Below are 22918 nucleotides of genomic sequence, written 5' to 3' on the forward strand. Positions count from 1 at the left end.
TTCGGAATACATCGGGTGTTCCCGGCGACTTTCTATGTTAACCGCAGTGAGCCTATACATGCATTTAATGTACCTCGATGATCGAGTTACCTCAGGTGTTAAATTTCACGAATCATATCTTTGTGCCATAATTGTAAACGTGTAATTCACTTCTCAGTCGATATTGTTGGCTTTTGATATATGTTACTTTAACTGTTCGTTTATTCATAGTAAGTGAGTGACTTTAGTTTTACGCCGCACTGATATTTCCGGTCAGTCGCCCAACTCTTACGACAAGCATGGGTTACAGAAGATTAGTTATAACCCGGATCTTCACGGGTCTCGTTTATTCATAACCCTACCCGCTTTGAAAGTAAATTCCGCTATCGGTACATCAGCGAAAGCTTCCAATATAACGCATCTGATACTGCGTTGTATCTAACAAATAAAAACTAGTAGATCAACGGAAATACTTTCTCCAGTTAATTACTTTACTGAAGTTACCGAAACAGTATATAGTTTGAACAAAGACGTAATATGTGAGTACGTCCGTGATACACATTTTAATATATTTTGTTCATGATCCCTAGTATACATGTGGTCATTCATCCATATTAATCAGTGTATGACGACATCACCTGTCGTTATTTCAGTTAGAGACATAAATGCATTGCAGTCTGCAGACATGGCTCATGAATTTGTGGACACCAAACAGTAAAAAACAAGGAAACAATGTAAACATGATAATCTTAATCATTTCGTTATATTTTGAATGCATAAATTAAAAACTGAATGCATTGTATACTCCCCAAGGTGTTGAGATTGATAATACGATGTGACGCTGAGACGGACATCCAATGATCAAGGGAAACAAATACCAGCGCCTTGAGCAAGCAATAGTTGCATAGATGTGTGTGCGCTATATAAATATCCAATAATAATAAAAATAATAATAAAATAAAAATAGCTGTCTAGCTATTTCTTGATAGTGGCAAAGTGTTTCATTAAGTAGTTGAGAACAGTGACTGAGTGATCTTTCACGTTGGTGTCAGATATATATACTACTCCGGAACAATAAAACAGGAGTACGAATGGGAAGCCAAAATACCTATGATACCTACGCACCAACCGTGACCGCAAAGCATCCGAAAAGAAAAAAAAGATAATTCAGAATTAACAAGGCGCGATTTCGTCCAAAGAACTTTCCTCCTATGGGGAACTCTTTTTTCCAAGTAATGACCATAACAAACTGTTATCAATTTATTGACGCCTGACGCCTTTTCCATGCTCACTATAAGGGTAAATATGAAATTTAGTTTTAGCAGTCTGGGAAAACAGGGTTCGAGGATCTGTACAAACATACAAACAAATACACACACACACACACACACACACACACACAGAGAGAGAGAGAGAGAGAGAGAGAGAGAGAGAGAGAGAGACTATATATCAAAACAATAAAACAATGGTCTCATTTGCCTATGGTGTCAGGAATGTCTTAATGTCTTTAGTCATCAAAATAATTACTGGAATGTGGTTGCATTAGATATTACGTTACACGTGATGCTTAGCGATATGCGTCAGTTCGCACACATTGAGAACTTTTATTTTTAGAAATGAGTAATGTTTTTACTGAATAAATCCTGAAGTCCCAGTTTTATAATCACCCAAGTTCTAATATGGCGTCGTCCGAAACGGGAATGACATCTGAACAGGTAAATATGACTATGAATGTCGTAAGGAAATATTTTTTTCTCACTTTTGTTGATCCGCACCACAGTGGTTTGAATATTTATTTGAAGCTATGTCGAGTATAGACCGTGAATGATAGTGCATACAAGTCACCCCGCGTGTATTTTCCCGCGGACGTGACTCGTGCATGACCTGATTTCGACTGGACCAACAACATACGCAATAATGTTTTGAGGATCATTAATTGTGTTTTTCCAATCAATATATTATCTGACTGCAGGGAATGTTTTTCCATATTTATTTGACCCTTCGAAACGAGAAATAAAGCGCGCTAATGAAACCCGACATCACTTGTGTAGAAAAGAGGTATTTTAAAGACAGGAAGCGAATACGGATTGTAACAATTTCTTCTTGTCGCCTGGACATTTTATTATCATGATTGTAGATAATTTTGCATTTTGTATTCTCTGTAAATACCTTAGCAAAATGTAACATTACAATCAATATACGATACAGAGATAAAGCTTCCCAGTCATGACCAATAACATGCTTAGCTGCCACATACATTTAACAATATTAACAGATGTCACAGATATTATTTTGTGTATACTCAGACCTCGTATCACGGCATTCAGTAATTCAGGTTTTACGTGCTAGACACGCTTCTTAGAGGTGATTTTTGTATGTAGAAGTCGACAGCCTAACGTCAGTGGCTTGTTTACTTTTTTATAACCGGCAGGATGTATCAAATCCCCGTAAGTTTTATCCAGATGAACTATTAACATTAAACTCTGGAATCTGTCTGACCCCCATCCATGAAATACCTGCTATAATATAATTACGTTTCATATTTAACCCTTCCCACTTCATCTGTACTACATTGTCTGCATATCCTTGTTGCCAAAAATATAGCGGAAGTGACGTCATGAGCTATATTTATTTCATAGGGAATGAATTTTGTTGTTTACCACGATACGATGGAGTTCTCTCTTTTGATAAATGTTAATTGGCTCTGTTTGTCTAATGGCTTTCGCCATCACACTATCAAAGTTAAAAAAAATATTATTTTCACATATGTGTTGATCAAGTGTCATGTTAATAGGATTTTACAATAAAATAGGCCTCATAAGTTCAGAATTTCATTTTGGGTTAGTGACATGTCTGTTTGAACAGATGCCTTTTACATTTTTTAAATGTAGTTAATGAAGTTTAAAATTATTATGATAAAATATTCAGAAAAAAAAAATGCCGAAGGGAAGAAGATGTTTTAGCTGTTTAGTGACATGTCAAGTACCGCAATACAATGAGGGGGCAGACTACTTTAGCATGTTTAGCCAGAGTTTGAACAGACTCCTTTTAAATTTTTCAAATGTAGTCAATGACGTTTAAAATTATTGTGATAAAATATGTCAGAAAAAAAGATGCAGAAGGGAAAACGATGTTTTAGCTGTTTACTTTGCGTTTTTAGGTCAGAAATAATTTCTGTATATGGAAAGACCTATCACATAGCGTACCATGAATCCATAAACATGATGGATGTATGTCAGTCACTGGATTGTCTTATCTAGACTCCAGTATCATTTGCTTAGAATATTTCAGAACAATCCTAGTGGAAGCTGTTCCCTCATGAAAGTAACATTTTAGACACTTTTCAGGACATGTTACAACTGCTTGTTTTATTGTTTTGCAAAATATGTTAACAACTGTTTTATGAATATTACAGTAACATCTTCATGTTGATATTACAACTATACATCTGTCAGGTCTTGGGGTTTGAGTTTTTGTGAAGTGCTGATTAGTCAGTCCTCTCCATCCCATGTATTTTATTACAATCAGTGCATTACCGTCAATAAGAGAGGAATAGTTCAGACAGATTGAAATAGTGCCCAAATTATGTAATAACACTGAAATTTTACAGATTAAAAAATTGTATGTGTCCTGTTGCCACAACTATAATTGTTATCGTAATGATATGATAAAATCAAAGTGACATGTTTCACCAACTCAGATGATTCAAACCCAATTTTTGCACCCCATAGTACTGCTTATCAATGGCACTCTCAGTCTCAGTTTAACATGGGCATGACCATTTTCAATGCCAGTGCCCATAAGAGGAAATTGATTTCGGCTGATAAGTTTGTTGGTTTGATTATGAGTCCCGGGCCACCAAAACACTTCTGACGTTTCCTACAGTTTCAATAGTGTTCAGGAAATCCAGTTATCAGTTTTATAGGTTTACGTTATGTTTACTGATTTATTACACATTGAATTGACATGATAAAATTGTTGCGATGTTTACATTATATTTACTGATTTATTACACATTGAATTGAAATGACATGATTGTTGCCATGTTTACATTGTGTTTACTGATTTAGTACACATAGAATTGAAATGACGTAATTGCTGTGATGTTTACATTAGGGTTAGGTTTTTTTATTACGGTGAATTGAAATGACATAATTGCTGTGATGTTTTAAGTATAATCTGATCAAGAAAAGGTATGAGAACACTTAATTTCACAAAGGCACATCTATGTTATCTTTTGGGTGCCCTGTGACACCCTTAACAAACATTTGAACTGTAGCCTTGTTCACTTTGAGTTCAATTGAATCAAAAATCAGGAAAATATTGCTGTTCAGTGTGATTTGGTGATGTCCTTGAAAGTGTTTCACATATTGTTCTGAAAACCTATTAGATTAAACAAAAGTATCTAAAATTCTTTGGTGTTTTATTTTCTCTACAAAATTATTTGCTTGTCTTCACCCCTAGAATGTTAAATCAGGTGAGCTGCAGCATGATATCACTCAAGTAGTGTCTGGTGGAAGTAAGGTTTGTTGTTATACATATTGTAGGAGATGACAGACACAGCAGAGGAAGGGGAGACAACTATGAACACCAGTGAAGCCCACTCTCCCTTCCATCACTCTGAAGATTCCAACTCCACTAACAACGAGACTGAAGAGACTGAGAGCGCAGTGTCTACAGATCGGGAGAACTCCTTGACTGTTCCCAACACCCCTACCACAGGTGTCACATCATTGCCATCCACCCCTGTCAAGAAAGATGTGACTCCAGGAAAAAACTCTGGCTTCCCAGTGCGCCCCGGTATAGTTTGGAAGAAAGGGGAGAGGGTGGAGGCAATGGATTTCCTTAATAACTGGTGAGTAGAAACCTCTCTCTCATCACTGAGGGATATGCCAGAGGTGCAGATAACTTTGGGGGCCATTGAGTTTTCTTAGCTGGGTATCCAAATTTTCCTTTGAGTAACTAAATAAACTGTACTCACCTCACTCAAACTCGATTGGGTACTTTGCCATTTTCCATTAATTTTGACTCTATGTTATAGTTTAAATGTTAACGTTTTTTTATTTGTATTTGATCTGTACTATGAGGAATGATAAGAAAGATCACAGTGTTGCCATGTACCTGAAATAGACCCTCTCAGAATACCTCAGTTATATATTTTATCTATCCACCAGTACACAAGCTAAGATATGACATTTTTGTTTGTACACATCTAAGATTACATGTTCGAAGTTTTTAAACAAATTCAAGGGTTCTTGTACACATAAGACTTAAAAGGAATTTCCCATAAATATTTCACAAAAATATGTGTAATTTACTCAGATACTCAACTTATCTGTACCTCTGACTGCAATTGTCTGTCTGTCCAGTACATCAGGGTGCAGAGGAATCCCAGTGAGGAAGGTCTGCTATATTCTCTTGATGTTGGTTGACAGGTACCCAGCTAAGATTATGGATATTGATGAGGAAGACAAAACTGTACTGATCCACTTTGAGGGCTGGAACCAAAGATACGATGAATGGACTGTCATGACAAGTGAAGGTATCCGACCACTTACGCGACACTCAGAGCGCAAAGAAAGGGGCAAGAAGAAGATGAGAGATGTAAGTACATCCTTCAACAGCCATCTTGGTTGAGTATCTGTGTCCACATCAGTGTTATGGCTTGAGCAGGAACTTTATGTGTTTACCATTCATAAATAAGTCTTCAGCTTGACCTGTGTTCAGAATTAGGAAGGGGAATACACAAATGCTGTGGCAAAAAGTACCTTAGGATCTCCTTTTTGTCTAATACTTTCAATGACATAAAGGACTAGTAATGTAAATATATAAAGTGACTATGTGTTATGGTTTCTTAAGTGTTTTCGTGGGATTAGGATTGTTTTATAGCTAGCCTTGACTTTCTTTTCTATGATGTTTTTGGAAACCTGAAATTACTTTGTCCCACTAAGGATGTCTTCTAAAAAGAGTCTTGTTCATTTTCATGTTTTGTTGATTTAGTTCCGAGTTGGAGAAAAGATACTGGCCAAATGGACTGACTGCAAGATGTACCCTGCAAAGATCAGCAGCATTAATCCCAATGGTCAGTATGTTTAAGTTTTGTACAGGGGTTGAGGGAACTCAGTGATCTTTGCATTGAAATTTATTGTGAAGAGTTGTGTCCCTTGACACTGTCACATATTTGAATCCTGGAATTTTTCAATTACTAAACTCTGTACCAGGGCTTTTGGGAATTGCACAAGGAAGGACGTCTTTGACCAGTAGCACATGGGAATTGGTCCTCATCCTATTAAGAGCTACTTATTGGATCAGCAGGCCGTGGGGTAGCTTCATGGATAAAGTGATTCCTCATCCTGCTGTATGTCCTGATTTGGTTCCTGAGATGATTACAATGTGTGAAGCCCATTTCTGGTGTTCACTTGCTATGATATTGCTGAAGAATTGCTAAAAGCCTCATGAAACCATACTCGCTCACTACTGGATCAGTTTCTAATGAGGCATTTGTTGACATTTGTTTCCTTCTAGCACCATTTTGTGCTTAATCACAATTGACTTGTGTTATTGAAATGTTGATGTATTTCCAGGCAACTTGGAAGTAGTTTTCTATGATGGCTTTCAAAAGACCGTTCAACCGATTAATGTGAAGCCGTTCTCCGATAAGCATCAGGTAACTATCCATCTGATCTATGGATACTGTGAGAAAGGATATACCTTTCTTGTCAACTTCAGAAACGTCCCTACCTATACCTAAACCATAATAGTTATCAGTGGTTTTCAAAATGTGATAATGTGTCTCGTGTGTACATGCTGACTCTGTGCCTTGTTTGATATCCAAGCTAAATTGTCCTCAGGACCTTTCTTGCCTCCCCTTGGGATTCCAGAACAGGAGCTCTGACGTAGCCTTTAATTGTCACTCCATTGGTTGATTGAGTGTCAGCATACCCTGTCTGTCATTGCTCATATTATTAATCACGTCATCCGGTCAAGACTTGATTATTTACAGACAGTTTTGTTGAGTGTGTGCAGAAATAAAATTGTGGAAATGTGGTCCAAATCTTTTGCATGGTCATTATAATCCTGAATCATTTCAAAATGTGTTCTTTTTTTATATGTTGATCTTTTAAGGTACCTTTTAAAATTCAGGAGATCAGAATCTATGCATGTAAAACACAGATGCAAAGTATTATTTGTGTGTTTTTTGCATGAAAAGCGTCAGGTTTCTGCATTAACATGAACAGTATACATGCTATCATCATGTAGCTGGAAAGTAAGACCATCCATGTACACTGGCGTATGCATAAACATGCACTTTGGCTCAGACACCATCAGTTGTGTTCCAGTGGTGATCATTAGTGTGTGGATCGGTGATTGCTCATGAAACTGAACCACACGGCCCTTGTGGATAAGCCACTCACCTCTCACTCATAATCCAAGAATCCCAGTGTCATCTGGCTACATCCTAAAGAGCTGTATTTTTGTGTAATAAGTTCGTTTTTACTTCTGTATTTGTTGATCATGTAAACATGATTGTCAAATATTGGCCTGTACATGACGAAAACACACACACATGTACATAATTATTGATCACAGAAAGATGCATGTCAATAACAACTTGTGTCGGATGAGATTACAATCGAACTGTAGTCCTGTAGATGTCAGTCATAACAGTCTGATATTCACCTCAACATGATCAGTAGTTCTGGTCTCTACATGTTCTTTGCTAAAGGTACACTTTAGACCACTGACTGGTGTTAACTACCAGGGGAGGTCTTGCAAGTGACACCATGTTTAAGATGGAAGAACCACCGTGATATTGCTGACATATTGCTAAAAGCGGCATAAAACCAAACTCCTCACTCATTTAAGATGGAAGAAAAGTAATAAAGTTTTAACATGGTTCACCAGCTGATAATTGGTTGTTGGGTGTACAATAAAGATTGATGTTTGTATATTTCACAGTTTATGTTGTTTGGCTTTTTCATTTCATCAGATTGTAATGTAAGCAAATGTTACATAAACACAGAAAAAATATATTTCACATATATGGTTCTATTTTTAGACAACAAAGTTTCTCCATTTGAGGGTAAAGCAAAATAGGGTCATTAGTTTATAAAATCTCCATTTTGAGGGTAGAGCAAAATAGTCATGTTGACAAGGTTCTGCATTTTAATTGTAAAGAAATATGTTCACAAAATTGTCCGTTTTGTTATGGTTTAGCAAGAGAGTCATATGTCTACAAAGCTCCTCATTTTGAAGGTTGAGCAAGAGTCATAAGTTTACAAGGCTCTCCATTTTAAATGTAGAACAAGAGAAGTCATGTTTGAAAAGAGAAAGTTTATTTTACACTGTTATCCATTTTGAGTATAGAGGAAGAGAGGGTCATGAGAGGTAATCAATTTTACACAGTTATCCATTTTGAGTGTAGAGCAAGACATTAGTCTTAGTGGTTTATCCTTTCCTTTCCCCTTTTATGCAAATTATATTTCACAAATTTGAATTAGTCAAAAGTTTTTAAGAGCATGTAGTGAGTGAGGGAGTGATTTCTTGCAGGGCAGAATGACCATAATACCTAAAGAAGTACGCAGAGGGCGTCGTTCCAGTGAAGGTAGGTGCTTGTCAGAAGTTGCAGTACCATTGTCATTGCAGTCAGATGCCAAGGATTATGTGTATACTTAATGGGAGGGAATATGGTGTTTTCCAATCAAATTCCACTGTAACTTTTCCTCTTACAGTTGTACTGATTTCAGCATTCATCATACCGGATCCAAGTTGTTTTGTTATTCAATACCATGGGGTAAAAGTCGTAAGGGCACAGGCCTGTGTATCTTTGTTTCAGGAATGGCAATTTTCTGCAAATCCGCCAATTTACATGAGATTAAATTGATCCTTTTGAGGGCTTGTGGCCCCTAGACCATTAGCTGATTTTCACCTGAAATCACTTTCACTTGTTGCCATCCGTTTCCACATTGATCGGAACCTGCATGAATCTTTAGTGTTTTGTTTCAAATCTTTTTTACAAAAAATGGATTGTAAAAAGTTAATTATAGGTGCTTTAGTTAATGTTGCCTTCATAAGCTTTGCAATACATCCATAGTTAAGCATTAAAGTTCTGGTGCTGATAGCATGATTAATTACTAACCCTCAGCAGAGTTATCAGTCAGCCTTATTCCTAAAATCTAATTTTGATATGCACTAAAAGTGGTTTATCCTTTCCTTTCCCCTTTTATGCAAATTATATTTCACAAATTTGACAATATTCTTTATGTCCATTCCCTACATGATATATTTTACAGCTGCTTCCATAGGTGTAAAATCTTTAGTGGTCTGTCAGGGGCAACAGTATATGAGAGTAACTTCCCTTTGTCCCTCTGACAGTGGTGTTGATACACATTAGCTATCTGTCACAGGTTACAGCACTGAGACTTAGAAAAAAGTTGCACCTGCAGTTAAACTGCTGGAGAGGTTTATAGGAGATATTAATGTTAGCTTGGTCAAGCTAAATGTATTGTAACGACATTTTTTTCCAAATATATAATCAGTAATATTATTTACAAATGCTAGAAATAGGTCAAGAAGAATAATGTTAATTGATTTTTTTCTCCTGTGATCAACATTCAAAATTAGGTTCTTAGTGTAAGTGTGTGTGTTCTGTTGACAATGCACATACTATTAACTATGGTTTTGTGAAACTTTTTCCTGTGTGTTTGTTTGTTAGACGTTTATTTTATGTATTGTGTGAAGCTTAGGATGTGTTTCTAGCAATCATTGCAGGTTTTCATGATGTCAAAGTTCTACAGTGGAATGTATCAAGTAGAGTCTTTCTTGGAGGTGTTTCTGTTACTTTAATTAGACAAAAGTTATAGCAATATTGTCCAGTTATCACATGCTGACAAAACGTGTATGAAAGTGTCCATTCTCACAGTTCAACATTATAGTGCTACTTCAGTTGTCTTTATTGTCTTATTGTATTCTATTTTATTGTGTTTTAATGAAGACCAGTGTGATCTTTTCAAGTTTGAAGTAGTGAATATGTATACTATTTCTTCACAAAACAGTGTTTTTTCATTTTCAACTTTCACTTTCATACCTTTATACCAAGGTGCTGTTTTGTCTAGTTTTATGAGACTACTTTGTGCCTCTAATGAAAACACATTGCACACCGACAGGTCGCAAGCGAAGTGCAGAGAAGGTACGATCAACTAGCCAAGAGAACAAGGACAAAGGTATGAACACTAACAAATGTACATATATTCAAAGGCAATTTTAGAAAAATCTTCTCCAAATAGTGTGGATGCATAGCAACCTCAGAGAATCACCTTTATTACCAGGTTGTCAGGGCATCAAACTATAGACAAAAACCATGAGATGACACTTTTGTTTCACATGTAGTTTCCTATACATCAGTAGTTATTAAATAGATTTTACAGACAAAAATTCCATTAACCAACTTGCTAACACAGAAACTTTATCCCTCAGCTTCATTTCAATGCTAATACTGTGCCTTCATGTTCCCCCTTTCTTTGAAACTGACTAACTTATTCTGGTTATGCTGTAGCTGTTCCAGGGCAGAATAGGTGCCCAGAGCTCCAGATAAGGCGCGTATTTGCATATTTTACTCACTGAAAATCACATTTACTCAATTAATTACAAATTAGGGAGTACAAAAAAACTCATGGGAATCACATAAAATCCAGTTGCGCCACAATACCTTGCATACTTTACTCAGTTGGCTTGCATATGATAATTTGTTGTGACGCCCAAACTCTGTAACAACATTGGCAAATGTTAAGTGATGATTATATATACATGTACTGGCCATAGTCACTCTCCGGAGTTTATTGTAGTAGCCACGTGACTTCCATGTTGAGGGTTTGAAAATAGCATCCAACTATTTGGCAATACAAGAATTTCTGAAAACCTAGGCCTATTGAGAAGCATTTGTGTTTATGTATTTAGTCGTGTTAATTACCCAATAAGGATAAAAAACTCTGTAAAAGTACTCAATTCTTTAAACAAAATTCTAGTTACTTTTTAAAACATGCAATTACTCATACATAAATAGACATGGGAGTAAATACCCAATTGCTTGAAAAATTATCTGGAGCACTTTTATGTTCACTCGCCACATTTCCTCTTGTTTGTATACCTTAGGATCATTTCTTGCAGAGTAGGTCATAAATGCCCTTGCCTGTGTCTCTCTAGGGATTCCTGAAATGTGAAGGGTCCCAGAGATTTGTGTTTGTGGTCATATGGAGCTTTTAGGCCCCCAGTAGCTTATAAATGTATCTCTGTAAGACATCTAGCCAGTTTAGGACTAATACCCCATGCTATTAACTAAATGGTATTGCTAGGCTGTTAAGCACCAAATACTCCACGCTGGTAAATAAATGGTATTCCTAGGCTGTTAAGCACCAAATTCCCCATGCTGGTAAATAGATGGTATTCCTAGGCTGTTTAGGGCCAAATACCCTGTGTGTGTTAAGATGCGATTCCCAGGTAGTACCCAGTTCCCAGTACCCATGTACCCTGTGTGTGTATTTCTGTGATTTCTGGGTAAAGTAAGGCCAGATACCCCATGCTTCTATCCCAGTGTTGATTTGGAGTAGGCCCTAATAACACATATTTGTCAAGCTGTAGTATATTCAGGACGAATTGGTCAAAAATACCTTAAGCTTGTCAACAAACCAACGAGAATTGGGGTCAGTTACTGCTTTTGCAGTGTGACATTGCTTTGCCAATTTGGACATGAAACCTATTTTTAAATTGGTGCAGCAGGTGAGAAGAGTGGTCTTTCTGAAAGACGTCGGAAGCACAAGTTGATTGTAGCTGGATCGTTCCTGGCCAAGAGGGAGAGGTCAACCAGTGCACCAGGATTGGTAGCTAAGCCAAGGCAGCAGAAGAGTGAAGTCAAAGCAAACAGGGTATGGCAACAACTTGATTCACACATGTAGTGCATAGATAGGAAAATAAGTCTCTATTTACCTGTCTACTCTATAAAACCTTCTTATACAGGCCATTGTGATTAGGACTCTACCACACTGGATGGTGATCAAAATTGATTTTGAAATTGGATATAATTTTGAAAGTTTCAGGTGTGTTCATGAGAATTTGCCCTGTGCAAAATGCAGCTATATTATTCTCGTGTCAGGAAATCTACAGATGTAAACAACCCTTCCAACGTTAGAACTTCATTTACAACCCAGATAGCAATCTACTCCATCATTCCTGTGTCTTCGCGGGGCATAGGTTTTTGTCAGGAAGTTTGCAGCAACAGATGACAGATTCTGCAGGTATCAACATCTGGCAGAATTCACCTTCCACAACTCCGTCAACCTTGTTCGTCCTCAGGATTACAAAGCCAGCATAGACCTGCAGGACGCATATCTGCATATTCCTATACATCCACAGTCAAGAAAGTGCCTAAGATTCCTATTCAAGAGTCGTCATTTTCAATGGAACATCGTATTATTTGGAATTGTGATGGCCCCATGGTTGTTTATGCAGATAACAAAGCCTATAGTAAATTACAACCAAAATAGGATCTACAGTTTCTGGGGATATGGTTTATCACACCTCTCAACCGTATTTTAATGCCAAACGATTGATGGAGGAAGATTCAAGCCAGAATATCTCAAGCGCTACTCTCTCCATTGAAACTCCAATATTGGCAATGCTTTCTAGGACTGCTAACCTCAACCCAGGACATGACATGCAGTGGAAGTTTACATTTACAGCAGCGTCAACGGTTTGTGAATCTACATTTGACCAATGTGAATTGAGTCAACCATCTCCAGCAGAGTGGATGCTGTACCGAGAAAGCATTTCAGCTGTTCACTCTGGCAACAGGATCTTCTTTTATAGATCTATTTGCAAGCCAGTTCAACAATCAGATAAGGACGTTTGTTTCCCCAGTTCAGGATGTTCAAGCATGGACAACAGATGCCCTCAGCATCTCCGGGTAAGGCCTGTATGCATACATATTCCCACAACATTTTGTTAATACTTCAAGTACTAGCAAAATTAAACAAACAACAACTCTTCAACTCACTTTGGTCGCGTCTAATTGGCCAGCGAGAATGTGGTTTCCCGTACTCATTCAAGAAGTCGGAAATTCAACAATGAAGCTACCAGACTGGGAGATAGGGTGTACATCTGCACACCAGACAAGCGCACAATATTCCAGTTACATGTATGCATTGTTTCAAAACATGTTGGGAAGAAAAGAAGGATATTTGGCAAAGGCGGGAAAAGCAGTTACTTTTGTACAATGCAGAGCTATGCGCAATTTGTATGAGGACAAATGGAAACGATTTGAAGCTTATGCAAAGCTCAGAGGATTTACTGCATCGAAAGCATCTCATCCTGAAGTAGCAAATTACGTCCGTCATCCAAGTCAAACAAGGCGATTAAAAGGATTGACTATGTCAACCTGTCTAGCTGCGCTTAGTACAGTTATATCCAAGACATCAGGCACCAGACTGACCAAAGTACCTGAATTACAGGCATAACCGCTCATTCAAATCAACAACAGAAATTCAAAGTCCCAGATTGGGATCTTAATGTTGTTGTACAGCACATCACTAGTGAGAAATATGAACCACTAGATCGGGCATCCTTTGAACTTGAGACACAGAAGACAATATTTTTACTTGTCCTAGCCATGGCAACTCGAATGTCAGAAATTCATGCATTTAATTTTCTGCGAACTCGGTTCAACACCACAAATTGTGACCTGGTACAGCTGGGGTTACGTTACGTTTGGATTGTTTTTGCTAAAAATCAGTTGTCAGGACAATTTGATAGACAATTTCACATCCCAGGATTATCTACAGTACTCAGACCACATGATACGCAGGATTTATCTCTCTGTCCAGTTAGAGCTCTCTAGATTTATTTAAAACAGACACAGACAAGGAGGTGGAAATTTAAGCATATGTTTATTCCGCTGTCTACAGAGGCTTCCGCAGAAATGTCACGACTGACGGTGTCATTCTGGATGAGAACCATGAATTTGCATGCATATAAAGCAGCAGGACTACAAGCAGGAAGCCACTACAAGCTTCCAATCCACATGAAGTGAGAGCTGTAGCATTTAACTCACTTTGCAAGGAAATTACTCAATTACAGCAGTCATACTGTTTTGGAAATCAGACACAGTGTTTGCAAATTACTATCTCAGAGACATTGCCACAGAGGACATCTCTGACATTCACCATCCGGCCCGCTTGTAGCACGTCTCACGTCAACTCTCCCAACCCCACCTTCATGTCCCTTGGATTTCCATGCAAATCCTTGTGTTTGAGCTCCAAAAATTATGAAGAGAGTGACAAATATGGCTGGCCATGTGACTAGTACTGGTGCCAAAATACGGAGGAAAGGGAGGATACTCGTGGGTATGATTTTATGTCCACTTTTGAAGACAGGAACTTCAAAGGGTTTCAAGCTTTATCTAAAAGTTCAGATAGAAGAGGGAGACAAGCGTTTAAGCATGAGTCAGGATAAGTATCAATTTTATTCAGGACATTACATTATCGTTTTCCGTATGTACAAGGATTTATGATGTATGCAAGTTTTCTCAGCATTGCAATTGCTAGACCTATGTGGATTCAGCTGTTTATGGCTGTGCTTAATGAAGCATTTGTTTACTTTTATGCATGTTCAGAGGAAAGGGTTTGGCTTGAAAAGCAGCCCTCGGAAGGGGTACAGTGTGAAGACAAGTCCGGTTCCAACAAAGTTGTACACACCACGTATCAGTCCCTTGCAGGCAAAACGAGACACATCTGCAGCAGGAGAAACGCCTGAAGTCAAAAGTGAGCATTTCAGCTGTTATGTGAAGAATAGGGATTTACTTAGATCTGCTCAGACATCAGTCTGTCTGTGGCAAATGTCAGAAAACATTTCCAAATTAGAATAAAAGTAATCCTGGTTCTTGGTAAAGAACCATTGCAATGACTTTAGAGATGACTTTTATGCTTAGGTTTACGTTATGGCATTAATTCCAACATTTGAAGAAAAGAACTGTTTGGATGTTCAAGGCTTTTGAGAAGCACCTACTTGATATTTTGAATGCTCTGATATGAATCATTTGTAAGGCGTTTTCTGGTGTTGCCTCTCTGTGATATTGCAGGGCCAAGATTTTCGAAGCTCTCATAGCGCTAAGATAGTCGTAAGTTAATGTTAATGTGTGGTTCTTAGTGCTAAGAGAGCTTAGAAAATCTAGGCCCTGCAATATCACAGAGAGGCTACACCAGAAAACGCCTTACAAATGATTCATATCAGAGCATTCAAATTGAAACTGATGTAAAACAGCAAAATGGTGTCAGGGGGTAGTAACAGATTATTAACAACTCCTTACAGCAGAAAAGCGAGGCAAGAAGCGGGCGTTTTCTCTGCCGACTGAGGAGGCCAGCGCCAGTCTTTCTGGAGATCACCTCCACACGCCATTGTCAGCACCTGCTGTATCAGCCAAGAGAACCAAGTCAACCGAGAAAGATAAATGTGATTGTTCTTACCTTGTTTATATCTATTGCAAGCTTTTTGACACTATGCTGTTACCCAAGATAGTTTCCACACATTATCATGTTGTTAGCTCATGATTACCACATTATCAATAAAGATTCTTCCATAGATTCATAAAACTGACAATTGCCCATAAACTGAACAATCGTGAATAATGATGTATATATTCATGAACATGCTCATAAAATATCCGTCATATAAATACCAGTATCCATAACTTATTTTGTCCAGTTTCAGAAGAAAAATGGTTTGTTTCTGATTGGCATGTTAATCGTTGCAGCTGGAGGTCTAGCCCCCAAGGAGTTTGTGATACAGCCGGATCACAACCTGTTCAAGTGTATGATCCCTGGCTGCATCAAGAGCTTCCGTAAGGAGAGCCTGCTGGACTACCACTTCAAGTACTATCACACAGAAGAGCCCCGCACTCCTCAGCCTCCAGCCTCAAGGACCAAGAGGCGCAAGACCTCCAGCATATGTGAGTATAATCTGTAGATTAGGTGACTGATGACAGTAGTTGCTGATGATGATTAGTGATTCTGATTATTATCATTATTGATGAGGGTTCAGAGAGAGAGTTTTCTGAAAACCAAAATATTTTTGAAATTATGCTCAAGAATAATGAAAAGGGGAATGGGGGTCATTCACGTTGTACACGTATCTTCATAAAATTTATCATCACTCCCCCACCCATGAATCGAGGTATGAACAATCCCATATTACATTCTTTTTAGTATACATGGCAGTGTTTATTGAAGTAAAACATTCTAGTAAATATGCTGAAGGACAGTGTAAATTGACTTGTCACCCAGTGGCTTTTGGACTTTATGGTGTGGTGTAGCTGAAACAAGTGATGAATGTTTCAGTCTCATTGGCAGGTTCCACTGACAGCGATATATCAGTGTCCTCCAAGGGGAAGACAACTCCAGGTGAAATTAGTTCAGTGAAACGTAAACGCCACATCTCTTCTGCAAGTGAGGTTCTGAAGGAAGAACCAGTGGCTGAAATCAAGAAAGAGGAAATTATTGAAGGTAAAGACGTGAACCTTTTGATGTTGAAGTTGGGGAGGTAGCATTAATCACTTCTGAAAAGCAATATCACTTCTGTGGGGATTTCAGCTGCACAGTGTCTCATGTATGTTTTAAATGACTGATCATTGTACCCTATGACATAGCTCATCGGTTCCATATCAAGTTGCGTTCACCCTTAAATATATTTAAACTGATTTGATAAGTAATTGGACGAAAGAAATGAATGGTCAACTGAACGCCAAGCTCTACCAATGTTGGGGTTAAACCAAAATGTTAAGTATATAGCCACAAAGTGTGTATCTGTAGGATTTTCAGAAGAAAAAGTAACAACAATCATCGATTACGACATGCAGGGAAAATAAATGCTACTTCATGATTTAGCCTTCAGCATTTTTATTGACCATAAAAGTGAAAATAATGTATCTTGTTTCATGGTCTCATCATTTGATTACCACATGGGTGAAATTAAATGCCACTTCATGATTTATCCTTCAGCACTTTTATTGACCATAATCGCATTGTTTTATTGCCTGGCTAGTAGAGGAAGAGAAAGTTGCCATGGCAACACCTTTGACCCCAGCCACTCCTTTGACACCTGGCCCGGGAGAAGTGGGGAAGCCAGCAGTTGTGGATACGAGTATGGCGGAGGAATCGTCGCTACAGGAAACAGAGGATGAGGCGGTATCTGAGGAGGTGGTCAACTGCGTGTGTGGATATGATGAAGAAAATGGTCTGATGATACAGGTATCATGAATACACATGGACCATTACGGAGGTGTTTTGTGAATGCAGATGGAATGTTCTTTCATTTGTACTTGGACAGATTCCTTAGTAAGGCCTTTAACCTGTAGAAACAAGGGAGGGACATAATCCTGGAGAAAGGTGTCTGACAACAAGGTGCATAATGAAAATTAACTTCAAATGATGAAATTCCTTTTCATAAAGAAGTTATTGAAGGTGCCTATAAGATCATTTGTGGAAACAGGAAAAGTGAGCAAATTGACACCTGTCTTGTATAAAAGTTGGTCTGAGACTTATTGCTCAACTGCTGATTGAAGATACTGAGTCATATAGATTGATTTGAACCAGTTCAGTATTGTCAGGAATGTTTGCTAGAAAGGTCAGTGCAAAGTATGTGGCCATAAATCAATGTATTGGTGCTTAACAATTTTTTCTTTCTCCAGAGTTACGTCCCTTGCTTGTGTTTACAGGTTAAAGGCCATTTGATGAATTATTCAATATCAATTTCTACTTATTCACAGCTACATAAGCAAATACAGTCATAATCTGGCCTATTGTGGGAGACAGCAGTTTTTGTTATCGTTGTTGTTATTTAACTGTGGCACTGAGCTCCAGTGGTACCAAATGTCTTTCTTTGTGTTTCAGTGTGATGTGTGCCTGTGCTGGCAACATGCCACTTGTTTCAGCATCAAGTATGAGTCTCTGCCGTCTAAATACATCTGTTTTGTGTGCGAAAATCCACCAGGTAAGGCCCATTAGCAGTTTTCAGGTAACAATCCTCCTCTTTCCTTGTCATCAGCTTGATAGTTTGTGTATTTACAGGATCAGCTCAAGGTACTGAAAGAAATGAACCCTCTTACATGTTTTGTGTTCAAAACCAGAACCAGTTCCATAAAGGATCCTTGTGCTATAAACATTGATTCTCCTATACTCTAACATTGGCTAATGAAGTTTTGGCATATGCATGATTATTAGTGGTGGTTTTTAATGCACATTCTGTGGCAGATAACATTACGAACATGCTTGTTTATTTCCCCGAACTAGGAATTCGTGACAGTCGGCGCTACATCCATGACCAGGACTGGTGCAAAACTGGACGCCTTAAAACATTCAGCTTCTTAGATGTCAAGCAGTCAAGTGACAACATGGAAACAGTTAAGGCCACCAACAGCCTCATTGGGGACATCCTCAACGTGAAGTCAGTGCTACACTCACTCAAGCAAGAGATTCATGTTGCTGGGTGAGTACCAACTACAATAATGAGAACATTAATGGAAAGTTTAAAGACGTGTATGATTAGAGTTACAACCTTGCTGTTGTCATGGTGAGTATTCCGTGCCATATTTACTTGTGTAATGATTTGTGGGTATGTTTTCTAGGTATCTTATGAAAGAGATAATGCACATTTCAATTCTGGAAGTGCATACTTGTGGACATTTTACCAGACGAAATGCAAACGTATGTACATTTTGACCTCAGGAAAGGTGTATTTATGTAAATTTAAATTATTGGGCAGTGGAATAGCCCAGTTGTTAAAGTGTTTGCTTGTCATGCTGCAGACACGGGCTCCACTCCCCACTTGGGTACTCTGTGAAGTCCATTTATGGTGTCCTCCACCATGATATTGCTGGAATATTTCTAAACGCCCCTGTAAAACAAAACTCAAAAACAAATATTTTGACTAAATATTACTCAGAAAATGTATTGGCTCTGACAGCCCTATTAATTGTTGAATGAAACACATTACTCAAAAAAATGGGGTATTTGATCAAAGGTTGATATTGAACGTGGGAATATATTCAGCGATATACTAAATGCATGAAACTTGATAAGTTCTTATTACCAGCAGAGTAATACCCATGAACTTTCTTGTGGGTTTTGCAAGAAATGTTTTTGTCTAATATTGAAACCTGAAAAAACTGGTGAAGATTACATATATATATGTTCCTCCAAAATTATTCGGGTTTTATGGATAGTCTCTAACAGTTTTGGGTAGTGATGATTTTCCATTATTTTACTGTATTAGTTTTGATGGATGACTTTGATTTAAGCAATGAAAATCCCCCTGAGATGCGCACCTGGAGGCGAATTTGTGAAGAGAAGAGAAAAAAAGCAAGAGTTGCAGCAGCTGCAACAACAACTACAGCTTCATATACTACGGAAACTACTACAGTGACAACAGTGACCCAGTCTGATGCCATTGACCCAATGACCACTGATGCCCCAGATGTTTCTGAGTCCAACATCTCAAAACATGAACTTTCAAAAGAGACAACTAACAAAAGTCGTGACACATCAACTGTGGTAACATTTTCTCTTGATACTGACAATGCTGAAAGAGAGAAGCCCAATGTAGCAGAGCAAGAAAGCCCTTTGTCCAAGTCCATGGGTTGTCAAGCTTCATTAGATCTCTCTGGGAGTAGTCTAGATCGGTCTGATGAAAAATCCTTTGACATATCCATGGGTGACAATGACAGTGATACCTCTACCATGACTGCCTCAGAGTCATCTGTAGGTTACATCAGTTGTCTCCCTTCAGGGCCATCTGCTACTTTAGCAGCAGACGACAGCCAGACATTGCCATCTTGTGACAATTTGGAAAAATCAGACATGGCAAGTGAAGTTAAGATGGAACAGTTTAAAGTCAAAGTTGAGGTAAGAGTACTTTGTATTGAAAATTTGCGGCATCTTTATCCAATTTATCCACACCATGGATAACATGATCTAATTATATCTGTCCTTGTCACTGTGACACAGTGGAGTTTGATTGTACTTGTATCTTGTGTCAAGTGTAATGCTCCAAAGAGAAGGTGTATGTGTTAGTAAAGGCTTTTGACTGACCCGCATTTTCATGCTCTGGAATGGTAGGCAGAAACTCCAAAATTCCATAGGTTTAAGGACAAATAAAACAGGTCAACTTCATTCAGGTTTCTGCGAGTTGCCTGATGTCTTGTAATAATCTAGGAGTTGCTAGAATTATTCACATGTCTCCATTGTCACTATATGACAGCTACCAGAGTCAGAGAAGGAAGATGTTCTGGATGAAGAAATTGAGTTTGAGGAATGTCAGCGGGAACTCCTGCTGCATATTGTCAGAGTCCAGGCTGGGCTTAGTGACCGTCTTGACCTGATAGAGGATCAGATAGAAGGTAAAGCAATATGACTAGTGGGGAATGACATGCCCCTCGTTATGATATGAAACATAGTGTTAACTTCCTTAAGAGAGACCATGATGTTTTTCCATCAATATCATTTCAGTCTCAGAAATAGCCAACATGTGACTTTTTGGCTTCAAGGCTGCAAGTGCAAACAATCTCCCCACCTATGAGACAGTTGAAATGAGAATGGTTCCTGTGTAGTGTTTGACAAGTATTTGAATATTTTTGAGCTCACTACTTTGATTACTAACACCAAGGAAATTGCAAGTTACTCTTGACTTTCAGTCTATATACTACAGCTTCACTGTTTGAACTCTCAGGTGATCTACCTAAGATGGGCCACAAACAAAACTTTTAGAATATCATTATCTATCATTGGATTGAAGTAGCAGTTATAGATAAATTAATAATGATTAGGTTATGTGTTGTATAATCCTAATCTCTCCTCTCCACCATCTGTGACAAGTTCCCATGCTACAGCATACAAACATTCCTGTTTTTCAGCAATGGAGAAGGCTGATTCAGCCCAGCATGCACCACAGCCATTGTCTCAGTCGAACCAGGCTCAGACAACACCAGCACCAGCCAAGTCCATCCTTGGAGATGTACCAGGTCTCAAGAAATCCCTGCATTCACTCATCAGGGACCTGGGCAAGGTTAAGTCCATGGCTGCCTACCATTAAGCAAAGTGAGACAGCTTCTTAGTCCAGAGTGTCTTGCCCCTCACATCCACATGTTCTCATCAAGACAAGAAGTACACATTGGAACAAGAGAAAAGTGTTATTTGTATTTGTTCATTAAGAAATGTGTGGCTTGTATTTGTTCAATATACTTCTGTTGCTTCAATAATGAAGCACTAGATGTTTTGCGACTTAGGTACAAAAAATAAACATCAAAAATGTTTTGAAGTCATTATTCTTGCATAAAGGAGATATTGATTTTGTTTCCTATTCACATTCTCTACCAGAGAGGTATTCATGTATTTCAGAACTCCTGTACATTACCAAAGGATGTTCTCTGCTTCTAATGGTGTAGTTTCTGGTTAAAGCATTCACCAGTCATGTGAAAAATTAAGTTTCATTCCCCACAAGGATAAATGTGTAAGGCCAATTTCTTGTTTTCCCTTCTGTGATATTGCTTGTATTTAGCTGAAAGAGATGTAAAACAATATGGTAGCACCCGCCTTTGCATGCTCTAACGGTCGTACTGACCTTGAATAACATATGGATGTGTTCTGTAAGTGTCAGTGATCCCACTCCATACCATTACTGATCCACCCTTTGAAACGGATTGTTCATTCTTAGGTTAACGGCATGAAAACTCTCATCCTGTTCACCCCACTCTATTACACCTACCAAGAAATCCACAAAAGAACTCGATTCGTTTGAAACGTTTGACCCACAACGATTGGTCCATCGCTACCAACTGTCAGGCCAAGGAGGTCCGGCAGTATTGTGAAAACCGTAGGATAGCTTGTGAACATCAAGCATGCAGGTTCCGCCTGTGTATCTGTCCACTCAGTGAATCTTATTTCCAGTTTGAGAGGCACGTTGACAAGGGTATCACGGTCGTTCTGATGAAACAGTCTTGTGCCACACTGCTATCTGGATCCAACTTTCAACATGCCAATGTGCATGTCACAGTTCCTGATTCCTGATGTAACGAACGCTGCATGTCTGATGAGGATTACTTGAATTTACAATTCCCCAGTAAGTTTTGTTAAAATCGCTGAGACGTTTTATTGCAAATTTACACGTGTAATTTAGAAATCAGGAAAAAGTGGCAGTTTGGATTCTGTTTTTTGTTTTAGACCTGGAATAGTTATGGAAAATAGGAAATAATGGAAAAGTAATATCGGGCGTGTCAGTGATTTCACTGGTAATAACTGCAGTCGGACATATTTACGGGACCAGGAAAAAAATATTGAGTTATCCGAATACCTGAGTTGGACACAACATCACATGCCAATATTAAAGAAACGAAAGAAAACGAAAAAAAAGTAAATTGTATGTCTGTTATTTATTTGTCTTCACATGGAAGTCTGGTCATAGTGCCCAATTTGAAATGTACAAAAATTGGATTTGCTCAACAAACGAAGTGAAGAAATCAGAAAGTTTTAACAGACGGGCATTTGGTGCTGGCATGAACGCAGTAGTGGTGAACCACTCTTGATACATAATAAGTCCTTGTGTCATTCGACCTCCATCTCTCAATTCCACAAATCGAGTCGGGACGTCCAGAGCGTCGGTTGGGCTGGTTTCTCACTGTAAGTCTATTGTGTCACGTGGTGAGACCTCAAAAATATCATGTGGTGACACAAGTTCCTGATCAGATTCTCACTATGTTTTGATTCGATACTACAATCCGTTATCAGGAGTGTTAATTTGAAATTGGGAGTACATCCTAATTAGCTAAACAAACAAGTGACACCGACAACTGAATTAGCCTCAATTAGCTTACACTACCGCTACCTTTGATTCTTGTCGTAGCGTG

At 38.4% G+C, this 22918-nt stretch overlaps 1 protein-coding gene across 7 annotated transcripts; it reads left to right on the forward strand.

The window, feature by feature from the left end:
- The first annotated feature begins 1601 nt into the window (after positions 1-1601).
- On the forward strand, positions 1602-21328 carry LOC137277660 (PHD finger protein 20-like). Of its 7 annotated transcripts, none has more exons than XM_067809504.1 (18): positions 1602-1694; positions 4527-4834; positions 5415-5583; positions 5980-6061; positions 6564-6646; positions 8530-8584; positions 10146-10202; positions 11752-11900; positions 14642-14789; positions 15337-15477; positions 15779-15973; positions 16374-16526; positions 17065-17270; positions 17913-18012; positions 18312-18507; positions 19319-19922; positions 20278-20416; positions 20930-21328. In XM_067809504.1, the coding sequence occupies exons 1-18, from the start codon at positions 1659-1661 to the stop codon at positions 21106-21108; spliced, it is 3000 nt and encodes a 999-aa protein (XP_067665605.1). In that variant the 5' UTR covers positions 1602-1658; the 3' UTR covers positions 21109-21328. The 7 variants fall into 7 exon arrangements, with proteins under 7 accessions (XP_067665605.1, XP_067665607.1, XP_067665608.1 ...); XM_067809506.1 differs by having other exon boundaries at positions 1636-1694; positions 11755-11900; XM_067809507.1 differs by having other exon boundaries at positions 1638-1694; positions 17068-17270.
- Positions 21329-22918: the final 1590 nt, after the last annotated feature.

The sequence above is a fragment of the Haliotis asinina genome, chromosome 3 (assembly GCF_037392515.1).
Source record: "Haliotis asinina isolate JCU_RB_2024 chromosome 3, JCU_Hal_asi_v2, whole genome shotgun sequence".
NCBI classification, from domain to species: Eukaryota; Metazoa; Mollusca; class Gastropoda; order Lepetellida; family Haliotidae; genus Haliotis; species Haliotis asinina.

Coding starts and splice junctions, on each gene's coding strand:
- LOC137277660 (XM_067809504.1), top strand. CDS start 1,659: ATGGCGTCGTCCGAAACGGGAATGACATCTGAACAG. Junction 10,203..11,751: donor CCAAGAGAACAAGGACAAAG/GTATGAACACTA, acceptor AAATTGGTGCAG/CAGGTGAGAAGAGTGGTCTT. Junction 15,974..16,373: donor GCGCAAGACCTCCAGCATAT/GTGAGTATAATC, acceptor TCTCATTGGCAG/GTTCCACTGACAGCGATATA.